Source organism: Bactrocera latifrons, unplaced genomic scaffold, assembly GCF_001853355.1.
Source record: "Bactrocera latifrons isolate USDA-ARS-PBARC rearing strain unplaced genomic scaffold, ASM185335v1 scaffold_36, whole genome shotgun sequence".
Taxonomy (NCBI): Eukaryota; Metazoa; Arthropoda; class Insecta; order Diptera; family Tephritidae; genus Bactrocera; species Bactrocera latifrons.
This window is the reverse complement of record NW_017537001.1, coordinates 793,317-815,310: the sequence shown is the minus strand read 5'-3', so window position 1 is coordinate 815,310 and position 21,994 is coordinate 793,317. Positions and strand designations below refer to the sequence as shown.

Here is a 21,994-nt window from a genome sequence, read left to right as displayed (position 1 = left end):
ATTAAAAAAAAAATTTTGTAATTGTTTAAATATTTTTCTCCAAAAAACTTTCTTTAATTTTCAAATTTTTTACTTTTTTTCAAAGCAACTTATTGTAATAACGCAAGCCATATATTTCAGTAAAAACAACAAAAACAAAAAGTAATTTAGGCTGCTAACTAATATATAGTAATTATATAATATAACTGTAACTATACAAATGTTATTCTTGAACCATTTTTAACCTAAATGACTGATCTAACTACAGAAAATTAAACAAAACTGCAGCAACTAATAAAACTGAATGTTTTTGAAGTCTTTTATGAACAAGTTTTTAGTAAAATATATGTAAAATACCGAAGCAAACTATATAAAAGTCTATCCAATAGAGAAATCTAAAAAATAAAAAAATACAAAATCTACCAACATTAAAGAAAAATTATTTTAAACTATAAGTTTCCAAAATTTTCAATATTAAGCAAAACACAACAAATATTTCGCATAAAATCAAAGAAAATTTACAAATTAGTTAAAGCAACTCTAACAAAACGAAATTAAATCAAATATTAATTTTTAAGCTATGCAAATTTTCTTATTGGTGTGAAACTGACTAAAAAAAACTAGCTGTAAAAATTCGTATAATTAACTGATTAGTTTAATTAAAATTTACCTTAAAAGAAAATTAAGAAAATCTAACGGATTTAGAAATTTGTTTGCTGGTGCCAAAAATATTGTTTTTTCCCACTCTGTAATGCACCAAAATTTTCAAAAACCAAACAATGTGACTGAAATTGGCAAAACGCTCAGCGTTTTGTGCAGAGTCTCTTGGCAATTTAGTATGTATGTATGTGCACGGCAAACTTATCAAACGCCGTTGATTACAAAACAAATTAGTTAAGAAATTTCGTTGAAAAAATTGTAAGCTAGGTGAATACAAAAAAGCTAAATTTTTAACTAAAACTTCTTTTTAAATTTTAAGCTTCACTGTACTAAAAACCATAATAAACAACAAGTGAAAAATGAGAAATAAGAAATACACAAAACAAATAGGAAATAAACTAAAATATTTGTTTGCTCCTTGCAGGTTAAGGATAAAAAGAAAATGTACGTTAAGCATTAGTGAATTTTATTATAAGAAATAAAAGAAACTACAAAAACAATTTTTTGTTTAATATTTTTATTTTTATTAAATTATTGTGTTAAATGGATGAATGGGTTTTTTTCATTTCGTGCTGACTACTCTAAATGATTATTTGCAGTTACTGTAAATTTATCTTTTTCACTTACTCCGCCGTGCTCAGCAATAAGTTTTACATGAAAATAGTTTTTATTCAATTCTGCGATTATCATTTTCGTATAATACCATGTTTGTTTGCTTCAGTCATCCTATTGGTAGCATTTCAACATATGCCAAAAATATATTACATCTTATTTGCAAATATTATTATTATTAATTTTAAAAATTTACATGCATAAAATGTTTCAAAGAGATGGTAACTCTTCTTGAATATATTTCCCGCACAGGTCGCCCTATAACTGTTTAATTATATACTCATATTGAATAATTCAATTTGTATTATTAAATTATTTGCATAAAGCAGGTGGCAACAATTGAAACATACTTTTGAAAGTAACACTCTTACTAATAATTGGTTCAACTTTCACACTCAAAAATATTCCTTTAGTTTGAATACATATTCTCCGAATTTGTTTGTGTTAGGAATTGTTTGTAAAAAAAGTTTGAAACCGTTGGCAACCCTGCTAAAAATATTTATTTGCAGATATTCCCTTCCATGTCTTTGATGTCCTATTCCTTAATTTTAAACATTTTTTCAAAAAAAAATTACAAACAGTTGGCAACCCTTTAAATTTTGTGTTTCAACCTCTTCGAGTATTACACCAAACAAAGCGAAAAAATTTATTGAAACAGCCTCTCACAAGTTGTCTTATCGTCTGAAACGTACTTATTTTCCTTCTTGTTTTCCTCCCCATTAAAGCAACTCATTAAATTTTTTTCTTTTTTTTTTTTTAAGAATCAACTTATTTCAAATCATAGTTTGTTCTTTACTTATTTAATATTTTCATCAGTTCAAGAGGTCGAAGAACGTCGTCAAGAACGAGTCTCTTCAACGATCTGTCGTCCGTCTTTGAACGCTTTGTACCACTCATAGGCTTGTGTTGTTGACTCACCGTAAGCCTTGTCCAACATTCACAAGACTTACACATGAAATTTCGTTATAAATACAAAATTTGAGACAAATTCTTTCTTCGACATTTTTATCCGTAGTAAAAATCACACTACTAAGGTGTACCGACTTAAGCAGCCGCTGGAAACAAACTGGTCAACAGATCGCTCTCATATTTGGCATAGTAATTAAGGATAGTCTCAGCAACTTAGCAAAATATATTTTATTGAAATATCATTTACTTAAAGTTGAACTTAAATTACAATACAATACCTGTCTTCTAACAAATTTGGATCCTAGTGAATCCGTTTTATCTACTCCCTACTACTTATCCAGATTATTAAGGAGACAGTAGTATAACTGGCTTATCGAGTTTGCTACTAGAATCCGACAGTTTGTCAGCATATTTTGTGCAATTTCTTCATAATTTGGTATTTAAGGGTTGTCTGGGAAATTTTCGGCTAACAACACACAAATTTCCAAGCTTTAATTTCCCCAACAGTCATAATCTTCATAAAACCTGTATCTTTCATTAATTGCCTCATTTGAAGACAACCAAATATTTCAACTTTCAAGCATCCATATTAAGCTTCGGAAATTTTTTATAATGATAATTAAAACTTAAAACCTTCTACATAATTTTTCGCATATTTTCGAAAAAGAGCCTAAGGATTGGAAGAAGAAAAAAAGATGCCAAAAACTCCATATCTTGCCGTGAATAATAAATTTAGTTAAAGCAAGAGGGCATTCAATATTTTCATGAATAAATTCGCGATCTTGACACATGGGAAAATAATTTTTGGTAGCGTTGTGTAATCAAAAATATTTTCTCACTATTTATTTCTACACTATAATATTTATATACTAAAAAACAAAATTATTTTTTATAAGAAAACAAAATAAAAAAATTTGTATAAATTACTATAAAATTCACAACTATTTTTGCCAAAAATATACATTACATACATTCGTTCTCATTTGACCATTAGAAACAACCGTAAAGACCCACTATATGATGTGCATTTAAAACTAATGTAGAACAAGTAACTGAAACATCCTTAAAATCCTGCAAATATTTACTAAGTGAGATCAAACTATTTATAAATGTAAGTAAAGGAAACTGACGGTTTATATATATGCGTATTTGTAAGTATATAACCCTTTTCTATCGATGTAGTGTACTTAGCAAGATTGTAATATTTTAATAATATTAGATATCGTATAAAACCTTTGAATACTAAACTAGTGACTATGCTGGTCATGGTACGCGTACTCCTATACATACTACATACATACATACCCTATACTTTGATATATAGACAAATTAATAAATAAATATATATTGGCATTTTGCTCTGAAAAGTATGAAATTTATTTATTGTGTTATGCATACTGATATTAGTATAATATATAAAATTGATATAATTATATATAACACAGATATGATTATATAGCATATAGTATTATATTATGTAATAATGGACTTCTAAAATTGTACATTGAAAAAAATTCTTCTATAGAATGTTACATTGAATGTAAAATACATATTATACTTGTGTGTACTAAATGTTACTACATACCGACAAATCTACAAAATAAAAATATGTTTGAAATGAAGAAAACGTTTATTTTTGTTTTATAAAATATTTTCAAATAGCGTGTATGTGAACCACTGGTGAGAGCAATGTATGTAGATTGCTGGTTTTTAACTTGGCTACAGTGGTAAATAGAGGCTTTTTTTAGGAAAGGATAATTCATTTCGAAGTTTTTTAATTTTTTTAAAGAAAAAATAACAGAAACTTCATATTTAATGGAGAATGTTTAGTATCATTCGAAAGAACATTCTTTTAAGATCGCTTTCTTTGAAGGTCGGGCGGCTTCAGTTCTTGTACAAGCTGTATACTGTGCATTTCAATTTAAGATGCACCAAGTCGTTCCATACGTCAGTCCAAGTTGCTGCGAACGGCACTCAATCGACTCTCCACGCTCTTCGTGTACACTCTGAGCTACGGCTGCTTCACTACGTGGTGAATGTGGTCAATTCGGAATATTATCCAATAATGAATGCTGGGTTTCAAGACGCACAATAGATCGATTATTTTGACCATAAGTTGACATTCTTTACAGAACGTAATCTTAGACAAACAACTTTTCAGTAAGGGTTGTTGGTCTATTATTGATCCGTAAGGTCCAATCGTAGCTCGGATATGTCTTTAAAGGTCCTTTTTCTTTACAGCCGCCTTCAAAGTTAAGTTTTCATAAGTAGCACAGTATCTGCTCAGATTTGAAAGTACTAAATCGTGAGGATCCTAATTCCCGCCAGCTCGAAAAGGAAATTAATATATTCCAATATAAAAATATATTGAAAAGTTTTTCCAGAAGACCGCTAAAACCTGTTTCAAGCGATTCGACGATTTAAAATAATTAAGTAATATTAAAATAAAGTTAATGACATATTATTATATTAACTATTGAGTTGTAATTACCATCATTATCGCGTTTATAATGACAGGGCTTATCTCATGAAATAATATTCACTAATTACAAAAAAATTATCGCCATCAAGTAAAAACCATAATTTATGCCGACATACACACATACAAATATTTGTTTACTGACGGTAAGTAATTTTTCCGACAATCTGATGAAACCATTATTTATTAAAGTTGCTTACGGTGTCATCGCCTCTAATGAAGGTTACTACTTTCTTCTGTTAAGCGTAAGTAAAGTATTCGTATACTTAGCTCTAAAGTATCTTTTTTATATTTTGTAAGCTGGATAAGCGTTATTGACTTCATATAAGAAAAATCTGTTTTCTTCACTCTTTTTTCCGCTCTTTTTTAATTGATCTCTGACTAAACTAAACATAACTAATTATTTCAGCATAAATGGACAGATCGAAGATAAAAACTGATAAAGGAAATAATATGCTATTTTCTCGAAGCCTACATTCGGCTTGCACTTGTTCTAATACTGCAATATTAAGCGAGAAAGTTTACAGCCTTGTAATTTAGAAACGATTGGCTTTTTCATGGCTTGATAAACCTAGAATTTATGCTGACAAATCCACAACAACGGTTCTGACAACCCATCGAATTTGGCTTGATTTGTTTTCGCAATCTCATGATTTTTCTTAAACGTACCTGAACTCGATTACCGCTATGCTCATCTACCGCATTTTCAACTATGGAATGCCGAGATAAATTCCAAAAAATTTACATAAACAAGCACCGACTGTAGTGTGTTTTTATATTCATTAATATACGCAAAAACTATCTCCAAAGCTGAACTTCATCATTAGCTAAACGAATTATTACTCAAATGGTTATGTAGTATGTATGAAACATTGTTCACAACAAAAGCAGAGGCCGCTAAATGTTGTTTGACAAGCTCAAGACTGGCGCCCATCACTTCAGTTGGAAACTAAAACGCTGGAAAGGAAAGAAAGTCGTCTTCAAAGCAAGTCTCCCAAAAAAATAAAACGAACACGCATTGTAAACAAAAAAGATCGACGAAAAAATAATATTAAAAGCAAAGAAAAAGCAAAATAGCCAAACAAAAAGCCTCTTGTCATACACGGAGAGACTGCCGAAAGCGGCAGCGAGAGAAACTTTCATTTTTATTGAACCAAAGTTATTGATACCAAAACTTGTTAAATAAACAAAATAAAGCAAAAAATTAAAGAAATGCGTAGAAACTGAATGAAGAGTTGTCATATTACGTCTTTATTGCTGTTATTTGAACTTCACGAATATTACTGAGTTATGCAATAAGGCAATAATGATGTTGTAAACTACAAATATATGTAATTCATTGTGGCAAGTTGCCAATACCAATTCTGACGACGTGTGTAAGTTACGCGTTCCTCACAATGAAATTAGGTACCTTAAATATGGTATGAATGTGGTAATTGTTATAACTTTTGGTTAATTATTAGTTAGGAATGTTAATTTTCGAAAATTTAATGGATATGAAATACAATTGAAAATATCAAACACAAAACACAAAAACTTAAAATTTATTGGGGAATGTTAATTATTATTCTAAAGAACATTCTTTGGCATTTATATTTTGAAGATTATCTCTTTCAAATGTTGGCCGAGGCTACGTCTCAGATGGTTCATCCATTGAGTCCCATCTTCGATAAATTATTCCAGCATTTCGATTGGTAACTGGCGAATGACACACACAATGATGTTTTGCTCCAAAGTCTGAATCGGAATGGAATTGTCCTGTTTCTTGGTTGCCCAATCGACTGGCGCAAAATGTGAAATTATCTACTCCCCGAAATGTTCTCTCAATAAATCCGTTGATTGATGCGATGTGTGGTTAGCTTCACTTGCAGATATCAAAAAACCGTCGATCTTGACGGTTACGTTCGTTTTTGAAGAAATATGAACCGATTATTCCACCGGCCCACAAACCACATAAATTCTTTTTCCTGGACGAAATGGGAACTCTTGAGTCTCTTTCGGTTGCTTTTCGACCCAAATTAGACAATTTTTCTTGTTTACATACCTATTGAGCCATAATGGGCCTCTTCGTTGAACAAAGTTGGGCTCGAAAACACCAGATATTTTGGAACTTTTCAAGAGAGATAGAACGGAGCGATGTCGCTTGGGAAGGTCAAGCGGCTTCAGTTCTTGCAAAAGCAGTATTTTTTATGTTTTTAGTTTAAGATTTCGACGTAAAATAACCTAAGTCGTTCCACACGTCAGTCCGAATTCTGCAAACGGCGCCAAATCGACTCTCCACGGTCTTCGTGCTGCTATAATGTATTCACTGCGAGCAGGACGTTGATTATTCGCTCGAATATTATCCAACATAGAATAGTAAGCTCAGTAGACCGATTATATTGACCAGAAGTTGAGCGAAGTATGCGAAATAAATTCTTTTCAGAGCGATAGCTAACAGAGACACTCCACACTTTCTAAGGCTCAACTGAAATTATTTTGACTTTAGTCGAATGGCCAATTCTAGCATCTAACGAGAAGCATCCTTTTTCTGGAATTGGTGTCATATGACATTTGCTCTCAAAACGCAAAAACAATATCCGATAGAAAACTCTTGAGTCAATACAGGGCATACCATATTAAAAGACTATGTCGATGAAAATATAATGCCGTTCAGACATTGTTTTAGAACAGGTATAAATAAAAAGCAGGATGGAGTCATTGATTAAAGTTCTCTGATCGCCACTCACTTGGGAGTGGCCAGAAACGATTCTTTTACATATGACTCAAGCAGCTCACGACTTCCGGTCTTTGACCAAATATCCTCTGGGTAGCCTAAGAACATTCGTTTAAAGGCGAGCTAAAGTGAGAAGGCGAAATATCCCCTACATAGAGTTGTGCGCTGGGTTTGGGACCCGCCACGTAAAAAACAACCCAATGAAAAAATTACAAAATTAAGCGGTGTCTACGCAAATTAAGAAGATATATAAAATTTGTTTAACAATAAAACCGCCCGATTAAAAAAACATATTTAAACCGAATATTTAAATCGAAATAGTTATGTATCTAGCTATGATTGGTCGCAGAGACGCAAACATATAATACTACATAGTATATCCGCTGACACTGCTTTGTATGCCTTAACTTCAGATTTATGTTCACTATTTATTACTTTTATTTATTTTTTTACAAAAATCGTCTGCTTTTGTTTGTTAGCAGCAGCTTATGCTCACCGTTGATCACTCAAGTGAGCAAGCGCTACTGCGCTTCGTGCGAAACTTCGCATTCAGTTTGTATTTTCAGTCGTCGCGTGCGGTTCGATCGCAACGGAGAGCTGCGGCAACATAAACACCATTGCAAAACTAAAATTTATTTATACACAATTTTATTTAAATTGTTTAAAATTTTAACGCTGAGTGAAATCTCTCAATAAATCAAATGTAAGCACACCTGTGTGTATATATATTTTAGCGGAGAAAGAAAGGGGTTGTGAAAGAAATTCACAAAGCGCGTCAATGAACTGCCTGCGCATTGTGAATAGTGCTGTAATATTTTGATCGCTTATCATACATTTTGTTGATTCTCTTTTTATGCAAATTGAAAGTAGGTCATTCATTAAGTTGCTATTGAACAAGTGAATTACATTGTGGCCGGTTCATGCTATTCGTTCAATTGTTGCATTGTGACTGCATTTTGATCGATCAGTTTGTACTGCAGCTATACCCTATAATAATATAATATTGGCGGTTCGAACAAATGAGGTGCTTCTTGAAGACAAAAGAACATGTACAAAATTTCAGATCAGTATCTCGAAAACTGAAGTGGTGGTTCGCATATGTACAGACAGATGGACAGGAACAGACGAGCGTGGTAAAATCGATCCAGCTCGTCTCGCTCATTCCTCATTTATTGGATCGTGCCCCCAAAGTAACTTTGTGTTTTTCGCAAAAACTGTTAGTACGGTTTTCATGTCCAAATATTTGTCTGTACCGTTAAATTTAATAATGTGTATTGCCAGCCTCCAACTAGAGGGAAGAGAACTCGACAATATAAATATAGAAAGTCGATAGTTAATACTTTAAAAATTTCCAACCCGAGCAAAATAATAAGAACCCTCTTCTCTCACCCCCCACCCCCCATATAGATGCCGAGTGCCACATTCTACGCCGAAAGCGTACCATTCGATCAAATTGAAAAACTCGCCATTACCGGCGGTTACTCTGCGATTTATGCCACAGCAAAGCCCAGCGTTGATGTTGTCGGCAACTGGCAGAACCGCTATTGCTCACTTGCGGACACCTTCCAACCCGTCTTGGATCGTGTGCATAATTTCGAGGTTCGTGAAGATGATGTTTGGATTGTAACGAGCACCAAATGTGGCACAACATGGACGCAGGAAATGACTTGGCTGATTTTGAACAATTTCGATTTCGAGAAGGCAAAAACGGACGATCTTACCATACGCTCGCCATTTTTGGAGTGAGTTAGAAGTAGATAAAATATTTAAAACAAACTTGCGCTAATTAAATGATATATTTCAGATTCAACGGCGTTGTACCGAATGTGCCACATGACACAATTGAGGCCTTAAACAAATTGCCGTCACCGCGTTTGATAAAATCTCACCTGCCCGCTTGGCTGCTGCCGAAACAAGTGTGGACTAAGAAGCCAAAGGTGCGCATAAAAGATACGACAATAAAAAAATGTATTAAAGAAAACCTTCGACTTTTTAGATCATCTATGTGTTCCGTAATCCGAAAGACGCGGCTATCTCGTACTTCCATCATTGGCGTGGCATGGTCGGCTATAAGGGTACAAAAGAGGACTTCATGCATTCCTATATTGACGGCCACGTCAACTTCAACCCATTCTGGCCACATGTGCTCGACTTCTGGCAGCTGCGTGATGAACCGCAAATTTTCTTCACCAGCTATGAGCGCATGAAGCGTGACTTGGGCGGTGTCATCAAAGATGTATGTAAATTCTTGGAGCGTGAAGTTGAGCAGGAGCAGCTAACACAGCTCGTGGATCATCTATCGTTCGATAAAATGAAGGATAATCCCGCGTGCAATCATGTCAAAGAGTTTGAGAGTATGAAAGCGGCAGCTGGCAGGGAAGTCGAAGAATTTAGGTAAAAGAGTTAAAGCTATTTAATAGACAATCGATAATAACAGTAAATTTTAAAAATTTTAAAGCAGATTTGTACGCCGCGGCATAGTTGGTAGCCATAAAGATGAAATGCCGCAAACAGCTATACAAGAATTCGACGATTGGACGGAGGATAACTTGAAGGACTATCAACTCACTATGGATGATTTTATAAACTACTCCAAGTACTAATTGTTTTCAACTTACATTTAAGTTTTATACTTTTTTATATGTATTTTGTAAATACCTTTTTGTAATTGTAATAAAATTTAATATAATTAAGGCTTTTGGCATTCTCTTTCAAACATTTTTCTATAATCGAAATCTGGAGATCGTCCAGGATGCTCTATGGTTGACTCAAATTTCCCAACTTTCATAATATTTTTGGAATTATTTCATCACGTTTAGCATGTTAAAATTGCTAATAATTTAAAAATATAATATGAATGAATGTCACGTAAATATAGATCGTGAGTAAGGTCAGTAACTTTCTTTTCTTTGAAAGCAACTTATGCATTTTAAGGCCTTCGTTACATTTTTTAGTGTTATCATAGAGTAAATAAAACCAGAGCATGTTAATGTAATGTTATATGAACATTCTCTGAACAAAAATATTTCTATGGAACAGAGCTTTTATTTTTTGCTGTTAAAAAGCTTTTTCAGCAGAAGAGCTGTTAGCTTTTAACAATTTTCGCTTAACAGATTTTACAAATAATTTTTTTTTTTTTTAGATATTTGGTTTTCAATAAAAAAACGGATAACACTTAATGTTATAATCAATAATTTAGCTTTATTATAAATATTACGGTTTGTTATTATGTGTTAAAACTTAATTTCGGGCAAGTGACCACAGTCCAAGAACGCGACATAATGCGCTAATGAAAAGTTTCCTTCGACAAATTGATTGTTTCGTTGGTAGTATGGCATGTAGCGACATCTTGTTGGAACACATCAATATTCGGTAACTTAATCACGAAAAAGTCATTAATCATGGCTTTAAAGCGTTCCCCATTGACTTGAAGAAATATGGACCAAAAATAACACTTGSCCATAAAGCACTTTTTGAAAGTGTAACGCCGAGTCAACAATGGCTTGTGCATTATCATCACTCGGTGGTCATCTCATTTTGAGTTAATTTAAGTAAYGTGCGACACGGTTGTTAGCCGTTCGGCTTCAATTCTTCAATTCTCGCAAACAAAAATCCTTCTATAAATCTGGCATAAGGTGATTGACGATAGTTGACATTAATGGCGGATAGACTTATTCAGCTATTCTTCGATATTTTACTCCACAGCAGCAATGACGTCTTCGGTGCGCATTGTGCGGCATCTCCATTTTCTTTTTTTTTTTTTAATAAATTTGCCTGTTTCAGGAGTAAGTATGTTCATTATAAAATGGTAAACCAAACTGACCCTAAACCAAGTAACTCTTGTCAAAAACGCTAACTCCGAAAAAATATGAATAGTCTTTTACACAAATTTTCTCTTTTTGCTAATTTTCGAAATTGAAACGCATTTAATATATATATAAATTCTCTAGAACGGATAACCTATATGAATCTAATGAAATCAATAATGTRAAAGTGAAATCAATTTGATCATTTGATTCGAAATTGGCTTGTTAACAAGTTCTACGCCAAGCAAGGCAAACTGTTTGAAAAAGTTCGCTAAATCCTATGCTATGTTTTGAAACAAGAAAGAAGTTCACTTCGGCTACAAAAGCAATAATACTCTTCACAGGTTCATAAAATAGTATAAAGTGATCTTTGTCTTGATTTTAAGCGATAACTTTGCATGGCAACTATATGAAATAGTGGTGCGATCTGAGGAATTTTTTAGAGATTATGGCATTGCCTTGGATAATAATTCATAATTCACTTCATTTTCAACGGTCAATTTATATGGCAGATATATACTATCGTGATTGAATATCAGCGGTTCCAACATATGAGGAGCATCTAGCATGTAGGGAACGGGAGTATGTCAGATCTATATCTCAAAAACTGAGGGACGGTTACAATCGCTCAATTCAACGTGTTACAGATCAATTAAATCGTTCATGAAAAGTAAGTCATGAAAGTACATAAATGAATTGAGTTTTTAATTGTTTGAAAACCACCGGATTYTCCGGAACTAACCTCCACCGATTTTTTATTTTTCCCAAACCTCAAGAACTATGTAACCGTATTACGAAATTAAATCGAAAAGTTGAAAGATCAATTTTATTAAGAAGATGAGGCATTTCGACCTATAGTTAGGAGATTCTGAATAGCGAAAGCATTGGGTCAAAAAAGCTAACACCTCAAAGTGTACCCCTCTACCTAATACTATACAATCTATAAATGAATAATCGCACTAGTTTTTGTTGTTTTTTTTCTTCTTTTTTAGTATAAAAAAAATAAATTATAAAATTGTAAATGATTATTATTTATGCTAAATAACTGAAAATGCATTTTGAATGCATGATTAACAATGATGAGTCATTTGMGTAGGCATGAGTATTAGAAAATGGAAAACAGTCTATTTCAACCGAAGTCGTGAGAGTGACTTAGGCGGTGGTGGTCTCGATTTTCTTGGCATTGTCTTCCTTCGAGGATGGGCCGGTTTGCGAGATGGGCACCACACGTTCAGTGGCAGGAGGAGGCAGCTTCTTCATGGGGGCGGTGATGGTGAGCAGACCGTCCGAAGACAGTGATGAGGTCACGTTGTCGGGGTTAATGTCATCTAAAAATTATTATAAAAATTAAAATAAATATTTTTAATTTAAAATGCAGCTAAGAGATTGGTACTAACTTGGCAGCAARTAACGTCTGGAGAACTGTCTGGACACAAAACCGTGCTCATCCTGGCGCTCCTCGTGTTTACCCTCAACAAGCACAAACTTGTCGGTCACTTTRACAGTGATCTCATTGGGTGTGAATTGTTGCACGTCCAAAATGACTTCGAATTTCTCGTTGTCAATATTCAATGTAGAACCGGATTCTTGCTTCTGCAAGCTGGTGGGCGAGCGCTGCCATGGGCGCAGGTAGCCGGAACGCAACATTGTTGGGCGAGAGTTCCAAACTGATGACAGCAGGTCATCGCGTCTACAAAGAATTTCGGAATGGGGTTAAAACTTGTTACATATTTGAGGAAGGACTCCATTAATCCTTTTGTATTTTTACTACCTAAGTCCTGTGCCGAAATGCTGGTCCAAGAGGCGCGAAGTGCGCGTTGGAAATTCAAAATCATCCCACCAGTCACGGAACATTAGGGGCACTACTGACATCTACGGTTCAACAGCGAAATCCAAAATTTGTGGTGTATCGTTGCACAAGTCACAAGGTCACAATTGGCAGTGAAATGGAAAGTAGAGAAGAACACTAATGGTAATTAATAAAATCACCACGAAAAATTCATTATTATTTATGAATTCAAGCCGAAAATAAGCACTTTTTAAATAAATTTCAATTTTGTTCTTATTTATTTCTGGTAAATTTCAGTAAATTTCCACAGTGATTCACCTTTTATTTGCACTTAATGGAGATAATAAAATTTCACAATTTTGTTTAGTATTTCCGCGCTTTTTCACGATTTTCTGCTCGTGCTCGTCTTTACTGCTACGCGTTCGCTGCGTTTTTGAACTGAACARTTTCGGCGCTCGTTCATTTTATATGCCGGCAGATTTGTTTGTGTTTTCGAYCTTTTTAGCCGATTTTCAAGATGATTTTCGTTTAAAAATATTATATGAAAAGTTTGGTGGCTATTTTTAGCGAAGCGTCATTTCATGTTGTTTTCTTTTCATGCCAATCCGAATGGATGTGGTTGTTTGGGAAATTRACGGCGTGCGTGGGTCAAGGGGTATATCAACTTTTCTACTTTTAATTGATTGGAAAAGATGCTGCTTGGAAATATATGTAATGAGCGCGATAAAATTTATTAAGTTCTAAGGTTAAAGAGTCAACGAATTTTGTGTCAGATGGTAAATGATAAAAAATTTTGTTGTTTTGGTAGAGTTYTTGACATAAAATATCACGAAAACAAATTAATCTGTTCGATACCTTTTGTACCCTGAACCGTATATATTAACTACCCCACGAATTTTGGAACATACTGAAGAAAGCTTCGGAGACCCTAGAAGTTTATACATACGTATAAAAGATCAGCGAGACAATCGCTGATATTGGACCAGTATAGGATATTTTTGACATACAAACTCGAGAGAACCTTATGCTCAATGTTGAGGAGGCTTATCAAGCGTTAGTTGGCGCAGATTGTGGGATCTCCGCTTTTGTAGATTGGGCAGAGCACACATAAATTCTAATCGTTGGTAATGCTTTCATCCGAAAGAGGTTGATGCGTGATCCTTATCAATCCTCCGCCGGCGTATTTGAGCAGCTCGGCCGTTAATCCATCAGTTGCTGGCATTTTGTTGTTCTTCAGACGGGTAATTCGAACTTTTTCGTGATGGAGAAATGGAACGTCCGCTTCATCGGCTGTTCTGCATTCATTGCTATTCAGCAGGCTGAAGAAGTGTTCCCCCCATAATTTTAGTATTATCTGGGCATCAGTCACTAGATCACCTTTGGGGGGTTTAGAAGAGATTATTCTTAAAGTATCAGTTTATTTATTGTTATGAAATAGTTTTTAGTCAAACGAGCCTTTAGAATTTCCAAGGTCTGTTAAGAGGTGGTAATCCTACACTAACTAGCTGTTCTATAGTAGATCGAAATCTGGAGATCGCCCAGGACTACACTAACTAGCTGTTCTATAGTAGATCTATATACATGTATAGAGTCCAAGGAAATTATATGTATAAGTGGTCATAAAAAGACAGGAGTCCAGAGATCCACAGATGTAATCTAATTTTTTTAAGACTGGTTCTCAAATTCTAATAAATTATTATCGGAATAATAAAAACTTTACTGTGAAGCATTATAGGTACTTATCGTAAGAATAATTTTTTCGAACCCATTGCGTGAGAAACCCTCAAAAAATCTTGAATATTTCYCACGGGTTCCTTAAACAGTATTATTTATTTGCTTTCAGAAGTCAAATAAAAAATATTCTTTCCAAATTTGGAATTGTTTGTCATATAAAAAATATTCACTTATTATTGTCTTAATATTTGCATTTGTTTACAAATTTATTTAGATACATTTTCCACAAGTAAGCAATGGTGCTTTTTTATGGGGTATCTTGATTTTATCGTGACACCCACATACGTGTGTATATAATGAAAAAGTGTCGCTTACATATGCACATAAATACTGAAACATTTGGAACGAACTAGAAGCAGAAAAGGTGCTAAAAAATATTTKCTTAAATTTTATTGCCCCTCAGTAAAATTTATATTTTTTGGGTTTCCAGAAATAACTTAATTTTAGCGAAAGCTTATAGACAGAAGAAGTAAAACACACATTTAGAAATATGTGTCATATATCTAGATATTTAATAAAACCTCACTTCCGACCCGAAACAATCCACCTTTAATTTTCGCATAGGTATTAAGAGAATATAATAATAACTCATACTAAATCTTTTGCTACACATACATATTATATGTATATACCCACATGTGTTTATGTATGTCGTGTGCAAATATGACTGGACTGTTTGTGTTTTTGTTGCAACATTTCTAGAATATTTTAAAGCCATTTTACAAAAATTTCACGTCAAAATGACTAATAACTAAACAATTAACTTGTGAGCACAACAATGAGTTCACAACGTGAGCAATTCGATAAGGTAGGCGAAGTAAAAATAAAATATAAACAAGCTATGCTGAAAATAGAAAAGGAAATATTGCAATGTTTTTTCAACACTTTCCGAAAGGTGCTGCTTAAGCAGACCAATTGGCAGGCATAAACATAAATTAAGAGATGAGCAAATAAAATAGTAAACAGATGTATCAAATAGAGCAACTCATACAAATACAGGGTGTGTATCTTAATGTGTTTATTTTATGTTGGACAAGAAAAGAAATTTGTTTAACAATTTGTCATAACTTGTTGTACAGATAAACGAACAAACAGCTGGTATAACTCGTATAAATTGGCATAATCAAATTTGAAGAAAATGATGGCAATAATAAGTGCTTAATACAATAATATATAATATATATTTATGGTGATAAATATACATGTATATACATACATATTTTGTATATTTTTTTAATTTTAGATTTTATTTATTTCTGTTTTTATTTCATTTAATTTTTGTTTTCAAATTTGCAAACAAATTTACGTTTTTATTGAAAAAACGAAAATTATACTAATTCCGTTGCTTTCTCTCTCGCTTCATAATTTTTCATCTTTGTGGGTATATATGGATATATAATGTATCTATAATGTAGATTTTATACAGACATACATTTCATATAGGTGAAAACAAGCTATTCATAACCGAAAATATCACACGGCTTGTGACTTTTGTTCAGCAGCTGCTTGTTGTCTTCGCTGTGGGAGAATAATACCCATTTTATGCCTAATCGAAATAAAATTCTTGTAGAATATACGGAACAATTTTTATGGGCGGCAGATGAAATGAAAGTATTACAGACATATATATGTATGAACACAAATATATACATATGTACTTGGCCATTCCAAAAGCGCCACGACTGGGAAAGGCATTCCTGCATAATTGCATATGTTTGTTTAATCGCTTGTGTGCACTTTCCGGTATTGTGTGGCGCATGTGTTAGTAGGTGTGAATGAAAGATAAACAYGCATTTGATGTGGAATGTGAAATTTGGAAATAAAAACCTAAACAACGTGCATTTGTTGGCAATTTTATTAGCTACTATCTGACGCACAACTATGTATTTTAGCAGCAACAACTTTTATTTTGAAAATCAACTTTGGCGGCAGTCTAGAGATTAGTGGCCATAATTGGGAATTTCTGCTCTAACATATGTTATATAAATATTTATATTGATATTTTCAGAATAATTTGCATGAACTTTCATTGCTAAAGGYGTGTCCTTCCTCAAAGACTACACTATTTCTATAATTTTCCAAAAATCAAGCCATTTTATTAACTACTATTCAATATACATATGTAAATACTATACAATTAGGACACAGAGGTTTCAGATTTCAAAACTCAGTGCTATTAAGCTGAAACATTAATACTTTAAAAAATTTTGTGGTTTGGGAAGGAAACTTTACGAACTCAGATAAGAAAACTCACTAGAAATAAGAGTGAGAGAGTACATACTACACTGTAAGCTTTTTAAATAAGGGCGCAAAGAACTACGAACTCCCAATGCCTCTAAGAAAGACRATATAATTAGCTTGCGACAACATCATGCATGCTAGAGAGTAGTTACCAGCTGGCATTGCAGTTATTCAATTTATTCAACGAATTGTTACCTTTTGTTTCTAACAAAACTTCATATTTTTAAAAGAAAAAGTTTCCAAAGAGTTGTGAGATTATGCTAAAATGTTGCGTATACGACATGTGGCCCATTACCATTTGGTACACTTACTTATATAGGCATATGTATTCAGCATATTAAACGGCAAAGCGCTACAAAAAAATTCTGACGAAATATAATGGAGTTTCTTTAGGCTTTATGATAATTTACGGGGTTTCAGCGGGGCAAACTCTCTCTCATACAATAATAATCCTAATAGCTGATGTCAAATATAAATGGTATTAAATATCGTTCCTCACGCTTTCTCCAATAGTTTAAGGGATTGGAATATTTTTCAGAGTTATAGGTGTAGTCCACACTGGTTTGGCCGGAAATGGAAWTTTAAACGCCATTTCTCAAGCTCTACTGCACCGATTAACCTGAATATTTTAGAAGTCTTCTTCTCGCACGAACAAAGAAATCTAAAATTTTTCAAAATGAATCGCCGATTATTAAACATTGTAAGCGTACATTTCTTTATTTTTTTATTAAATGAAATGCTTCTTCAAATAAACTTAATTCTTTAAGTTTAAATTGACGAAAACAGCATTAGGTCCAACTATAGCAGATCTGAAATCTAATGTAAAATGACTGCTGCAAAATAAAGTATTTTGAAAAGTAAAGTCTTATTTCTCGATCCGATCACGGCCAATATTTTATGAACCTCTTATCATTATGGTACTATTATTTGTGAAAATACCTTGATATAACCCGGTAGAAAAAAAAATTCCATTACAAGCAGGTCTACCTAACCGGAATGTATATATATAATTATACGTATGTTTCTAAAGTCAGTCAACGCGCCAGCACTGCTCAAAACTATTTGTAGATATRTATTTATGCCGTTATAACAACAGTAACAAGATGGAGTCTCGAGAGGTTGATACGTGATTAATATCAATTTGGCAAAATATCCATCATGATACGGGATTAATATTAATTTGGCAAAATATTCATCATTCCCAACTCTGTACATAGTGTTTGCGATATTTTAGAAGCAATACTGTAAATATTTAAAAAATTTTAATTTATTTTAATAGAAAGAATGCATTTTTTCCTGCTACAAACTGCATGCCGCACTTTGACGCTCTCACTTACCGAAAACAGCATTTCCAAGAGAGAGAGAGGGAGCGAGAGAGCAGAGCGCCAGTGACAACTCAAGGATATGCGAAGTGACAGCTGATTGTGAGAAGGGCTGCATTGCGTCACAACAACASCGCCATGCACTCGACTGCCGACGGGTCAAACGACAAAAACATATTACACTTGACATTTTGACACGTTGAGTGCAGCATCGCCAATCAAAGTTGAAGAGTTCAAGTGAAGTGACGGCTCGCCAAAACCACAGCACAAATAAATAACAAAAAGCGCACAAAACAACAACAGCAACGAGCATTTGTGAATGCAGGCCACGGCGCACGAAAGAAACAAAGCGGAGGTGGCACGGCCAATSCGAACAAAAGAGGAAATAAAATAATAGACAAATGAAGTAAAAAGCAGCAAAGTGTGAAGGAAGTGGAAAACTGTTAACAAAAACAAAACAATGCWATAAAGGAAATTTTGCGGAACGAATACGATTGARTAAAATTGATGCGCCTAACCGAGCAGCTGCTGCTGCCGAAAACAGCGGCCAACGAAAGGAGCAACAGGAATCAATAAAAAGCAAGCTACAACAACACCAACATTAAGTGTAGCTAGAAAGCAGCAAACAAAACAGAAAAGTTAAGCTGAAGACGGACACAAAACATAATTGAAATTGAAGAGGGTCCACAGACGGCCGCCTGAAACGTGACGCGTAAAGACTTGCAGGCAGTCAAGCACTCGAGCAAGGCGACCGGAAGACAACAAAGCGCGAGTGCCAAGTAGACGCGGTGTACACCGCAATGAAAAAGGTGCGTGTGTATGTTTTGCGCCAATAAAAACAAATAAGAAAATATGCTAGGAAATCAAATATATAAATAAAGTGGCGCCGCAGGATATACGATAAAATCAATTGCATAYAAAATGTGCCGAAAATTAACCGAAATTGTTTGTACTTTAAGCTACCCGTGGCTTTGTTGGCCAGCACTTTGCTGCTGTGGCAGACGACAGCGCTGGCGGGACGCCTCGTGAAGCGCAGCTACTCTGATCAAAGCGTGCACGGCTACCAGACGGAGGTGAGTGCTCATCGCACAGATACACACACACATACACAGATGCATATAATGAACTAATTCCTAATTTTTTTTTTTTGTTTTGCATACAAATGTAACAACCGCAGCGCACATGCTGGTGGAACGAGGTGTGCAAGGAGGAATTCCAAAATCTCTTCCGCTGCAAGTGTCCACAATTCTCATACTGCCGGTAGTTAACTGTCACAACTATCGAAAAACACAACAACAATCCACTTTTTATTGTTTTCTTCTCTTACATAATACGCTCGCGTACACGTGGCTGTGTGTGTGTGCCACAATGTGCAACAGCTCACCAGGACGCTACTACAATGCGTATTGTTCAATGACCGACACCGGCTACATATGGACGCAGCCAACATGGGACTGGGTGCCTTGAATGCTGTCACCGCCGGTCTACTGCCTGCATATTTAAGTGCTTAACACACACACGTATATAACACATACTCATACTTATGCACCCACATATGCCTATAGTTAAGATAGAAAATATTCAAAAGCAACGAAACACAATGAAAAGTCGTAAAAATACATTTATTATTATATTTAGTACGTASTATAGTCTTACATACGTACTTRCATATGTATATTGAAGTTGTTCTAGGCACAAAAAGTGCTTATTATTAACACAATCATACTAACGGTGCTTTAAAACACACATTCAAGCGAAAAAAATATTTTACACAAACAACAAAAACACATTCCCAAACAAATACAACGAATTATAATTACACCSTTACTCACAAAAATAGTTTATGTATTTAGTTGTAGGACAGCTTAAGCATATTTACTTTTATAGTCTACCTTGAACCTGCGCTTCAACTGCTTTTCATATATGGTTAAAGACACTATGTTGTTGTTTTTGTAGCGGCAGAATTCTGCCGAGTTGACAGGCTGGAAAAAAAAAATCGGGTCGGTTCCGGTCACGTAGACCCGACTGAGTTGGGGACGGTTAATGCAACTACATACATCAGCTGATACGATTTGAACCGGACTGACAAAAAACTACATAAATTTTTATGTATTTTAAAACACGTCTTTATTAGCTCTAGAGACAAAACAAGAATGCCAATGTTTAATACAACTTTCTGTACACATTTTATAAGCCTCGGCTAAGCGAATTTTCTTTTTTTTTTTTCGGTTTCGACTCTTTAAAATGCCATTCGCTAGATTATTGGATACTTCCGACGTCATATTCTTAACTGCTGTTACCCCTTGATAAATGTAGAGTCGTCAGCAACGTTATCACGTATCTCTTTTCTTACCTCTTTACGTCATTTTCSCAAAGGTTTTCAGGGCTTTTGGTACGAGTGAAGTATTGATACGCTTTATACCTAGAACATTAACCAAAATGTGTTGAGTTGATCTATAAGAGATCCTGCGATCTTCTACTATATCCTCGAATTTTGAAGGACTATTTCTTATATTTTTCGGTGTTATTAACAGATGATTTGATTAAGGCAAATATTCGATGACTTCAAAACCTTCACTAAGTCATTTATGCCACTCAAATACTGTATTCTTGATAAAATGGACTCCATAAAATACTTCATACCATATATCATAAAATATTTCATTACCTCAACTTCAAGAGTTATGGACCAGTCGGGGTCTAAATTTCAAAATATGGAGAATATACCGTAGAATTCTGGACTCATTTATTTACCAAGTCGAAATCGCTTATATTAACTAGACTATAATTGAACCTCAACATAGCAGTTGTCTCATTAGATGTATTCTAGACCCTTGCGTTTCTCGCARAGCTTTACTCAGAAAGAATGTTAAAAAATATCCAACAATGAGGTTGTTTACGTCAAGATTTTATAAAAAACGGTCGCAAAAGCTAAAATAATTCGATTCTGAAATAATATTCCGGTCGATCTCAGTTTGACAAACTCTACTATGTAAGATCCATAATTATTAGAGAAATATTTGTTCATTCTTGTTGTTGTAAAGACGGAAAAAACAGTCGACAATTATTTTAAAAGCATGCTGCCAAATTGACAGTACTTAGTCGAGTCAAAATCCGGRCTCATTCCGGTTATGTAGATCAATCTGTCGTGAGAGCCTGTTTTAAGAGTGTTTAAGGAGTTACATGGATTGTCTCGGGTAAAAAACAGCCTTYTTTAAACAGTTTTTTCTCATATAAAAAATTTAATATTTTATTACATTTATTTTTGTTGCAAACATACACTTTTAACAAAGAAATTCTGAAATTTTTGGAAAGTAATATTTCGAACTCGGCCATTGCGACGCCATTTCCGCTGACCTCTAGGAAGAAAGATAACTCCTTACATGATCACCTAAAGGGAAAAATACATGTTTTAGTTAAAACCTTAACTTAGAACTTGGGGAAAAAAACTGAAAATTTGATTTTTGGCAGACATTTTGTAATYGAAAGAAATCCTTCATCCGAATCTCTAAAACTTTGTATCTCAAAGATCTGTGCAAAATTTCATGAGGCTCAGAGAAAAATTAATTTAAAGACGGCACACTTAGCCTAGCTAGCCTCGAGAGCACTAGATCTCAAGGCTGTAGCTTCGAAACTATTACTCGGATCACCTTGAAATTTTAGGACAATATTCTAAATGATCTAGATAATTTAATTTTTCAATGCCTTAATGTTTCGACATCAGGATTTTTGCTTTGTATCCTTTGA

At 34.1% G+C, this 21,994-nt stretch overlaps 3 protein-coding genes across 6 annotated transcripts; 2 read left to right on the top strand and 1 right to left on the bottom strand.

Annotated features, from left to right (window-relative positions):
* Positions 1-7,899: 7,899 nt before the first annotated feature.
* On the top strand, positions 7,900-10,045 carry LOC108971822 (sulfotransferase 1 family member D1). Of its 3 annotated transcripts, none has more exons than XM_018938119.1 (5): positions 7,900-8,058; positions 8,763-9,097; positions 9,160-9,292; positions 9,352-9,749; positions 9,817-10,045. In XM_018938119.1, the coding sequence occupies exons 2-5, from the start codon at positions 8,763-8,765 to the stop codon at positions 9,956-9,958; spliced, it is 1,008 nt and encodes a 335-aa protein (XP_018793664.1). In that variant the 5' UTR covers positions 7,900-8,058; the 3' UTR covers positions 9,959-10,045. The 3 variants fall into 3 exon arrangements, with proteins under 3 accessions (XP_018793664.1, XP_018793661.1, XP_018793663.1); XM_018938116.1 differs by having other exon boundaries at positions 9,814-10,045; XM_018938118.1 differs by lacking the exon at positions 7,900-8,058 and adding an exon at positions 8,221-8,571 and having other exon boundaries at positions 9,814-10,045.
* Positions 10,046-12,171: 2,126 nt separating this feature from the next.
* LOC108971823 (protein lethal(2)essential for life) lies at positions 12,172-13,405 on the bottom strand. 2 transcript variants are annotated; one of them, XM_018938121.1, is made up of 4 exons: positions 13,269-13,405; positions 12,933-13,127; positions 12,559-12,851; positions 12,172-12,489 (listed from the first exon to the last, which is right to left on the bottom strand). In XM_018938121.1, exons 2-4 carry the CDS (start codon positions 13,031-13,033, stop codon positions 12,314-12,316), a joined length of 570 nt encoding a protein of 189 aa, XP_018793666.1. In that variant the 5' UTR covers positions 13,034-13,127; positions 13,269-13,405; the 3' UTR covers positions 12,172-12,313. The 2 variants fall into 2 exon arrangements, with proteins under 2 accessions (XP_018793666.1, XP_018793665.1); XM_018938120.1 differs by having other exon boundaries at positions 12,933-13,033.
* A 5,036-nt stretch (positions 13,406-18,441) lies between these two features.
* LOC108971824 lies at positions 18,442-21,457 on the top strand. The gene is made up of 4 exons (XM_018938122.1): positions 18,442-19,056; positions 19,207-19,320; positions 19,425-19,507; positions 19,627-21,457. Exons 1-4 carry the CDS (start codon positions 19,048-19,050, stop codon positions 19,712-19,714), a joined length of 294 nt encoding a protein of 97 aa, XP_018793667.1. The 5' UTR covers positions 18,442-19,047; the 3' UTR covers positions 19,715-21,457.
* The last annotated feature ends 537 nt before the right edge of the window (positions 21,458-21,994 follow it).

Coding starts and splice junctions, on each gene's coding strand:
- LOC108971822 (XM_018938116.1), top strand. CDS start 8,763: ATGCCGAGTGCCACATTCTACGCCGAAAGCGTACCATTCGATCAAATT. Junction 9,098..9,159: donor ATACGCTCGCCATTTTTGGA/GTGAGTTAGAAG, acceptor GATATATTTCAG/ATTCAACGGCGTTGTACCGA. Junction 9,293..9,351: donor TGTGGACTAAGAAGCCAAAG/GTGCGCATAAAA, acceptor TCGACTTTTTAG/ATCATCTATGTGTTCCGTAA.
- LOC108971824 (XM_018938122.1), top strand. Junction 19,321..19,424: donor TGCACGGCTACCAGACGGAG/GTGAGTGCTCAT, acceptor TAACAACCGCAG/CGCACATGCTGGTGGAACGA. Junction 19,508..19,626: donor CCACAATTCTCATACTGCCG/GTAGTTAACTGT, acceptor AATGTGCAACAG/CTCACCAGGACGCTACTACA.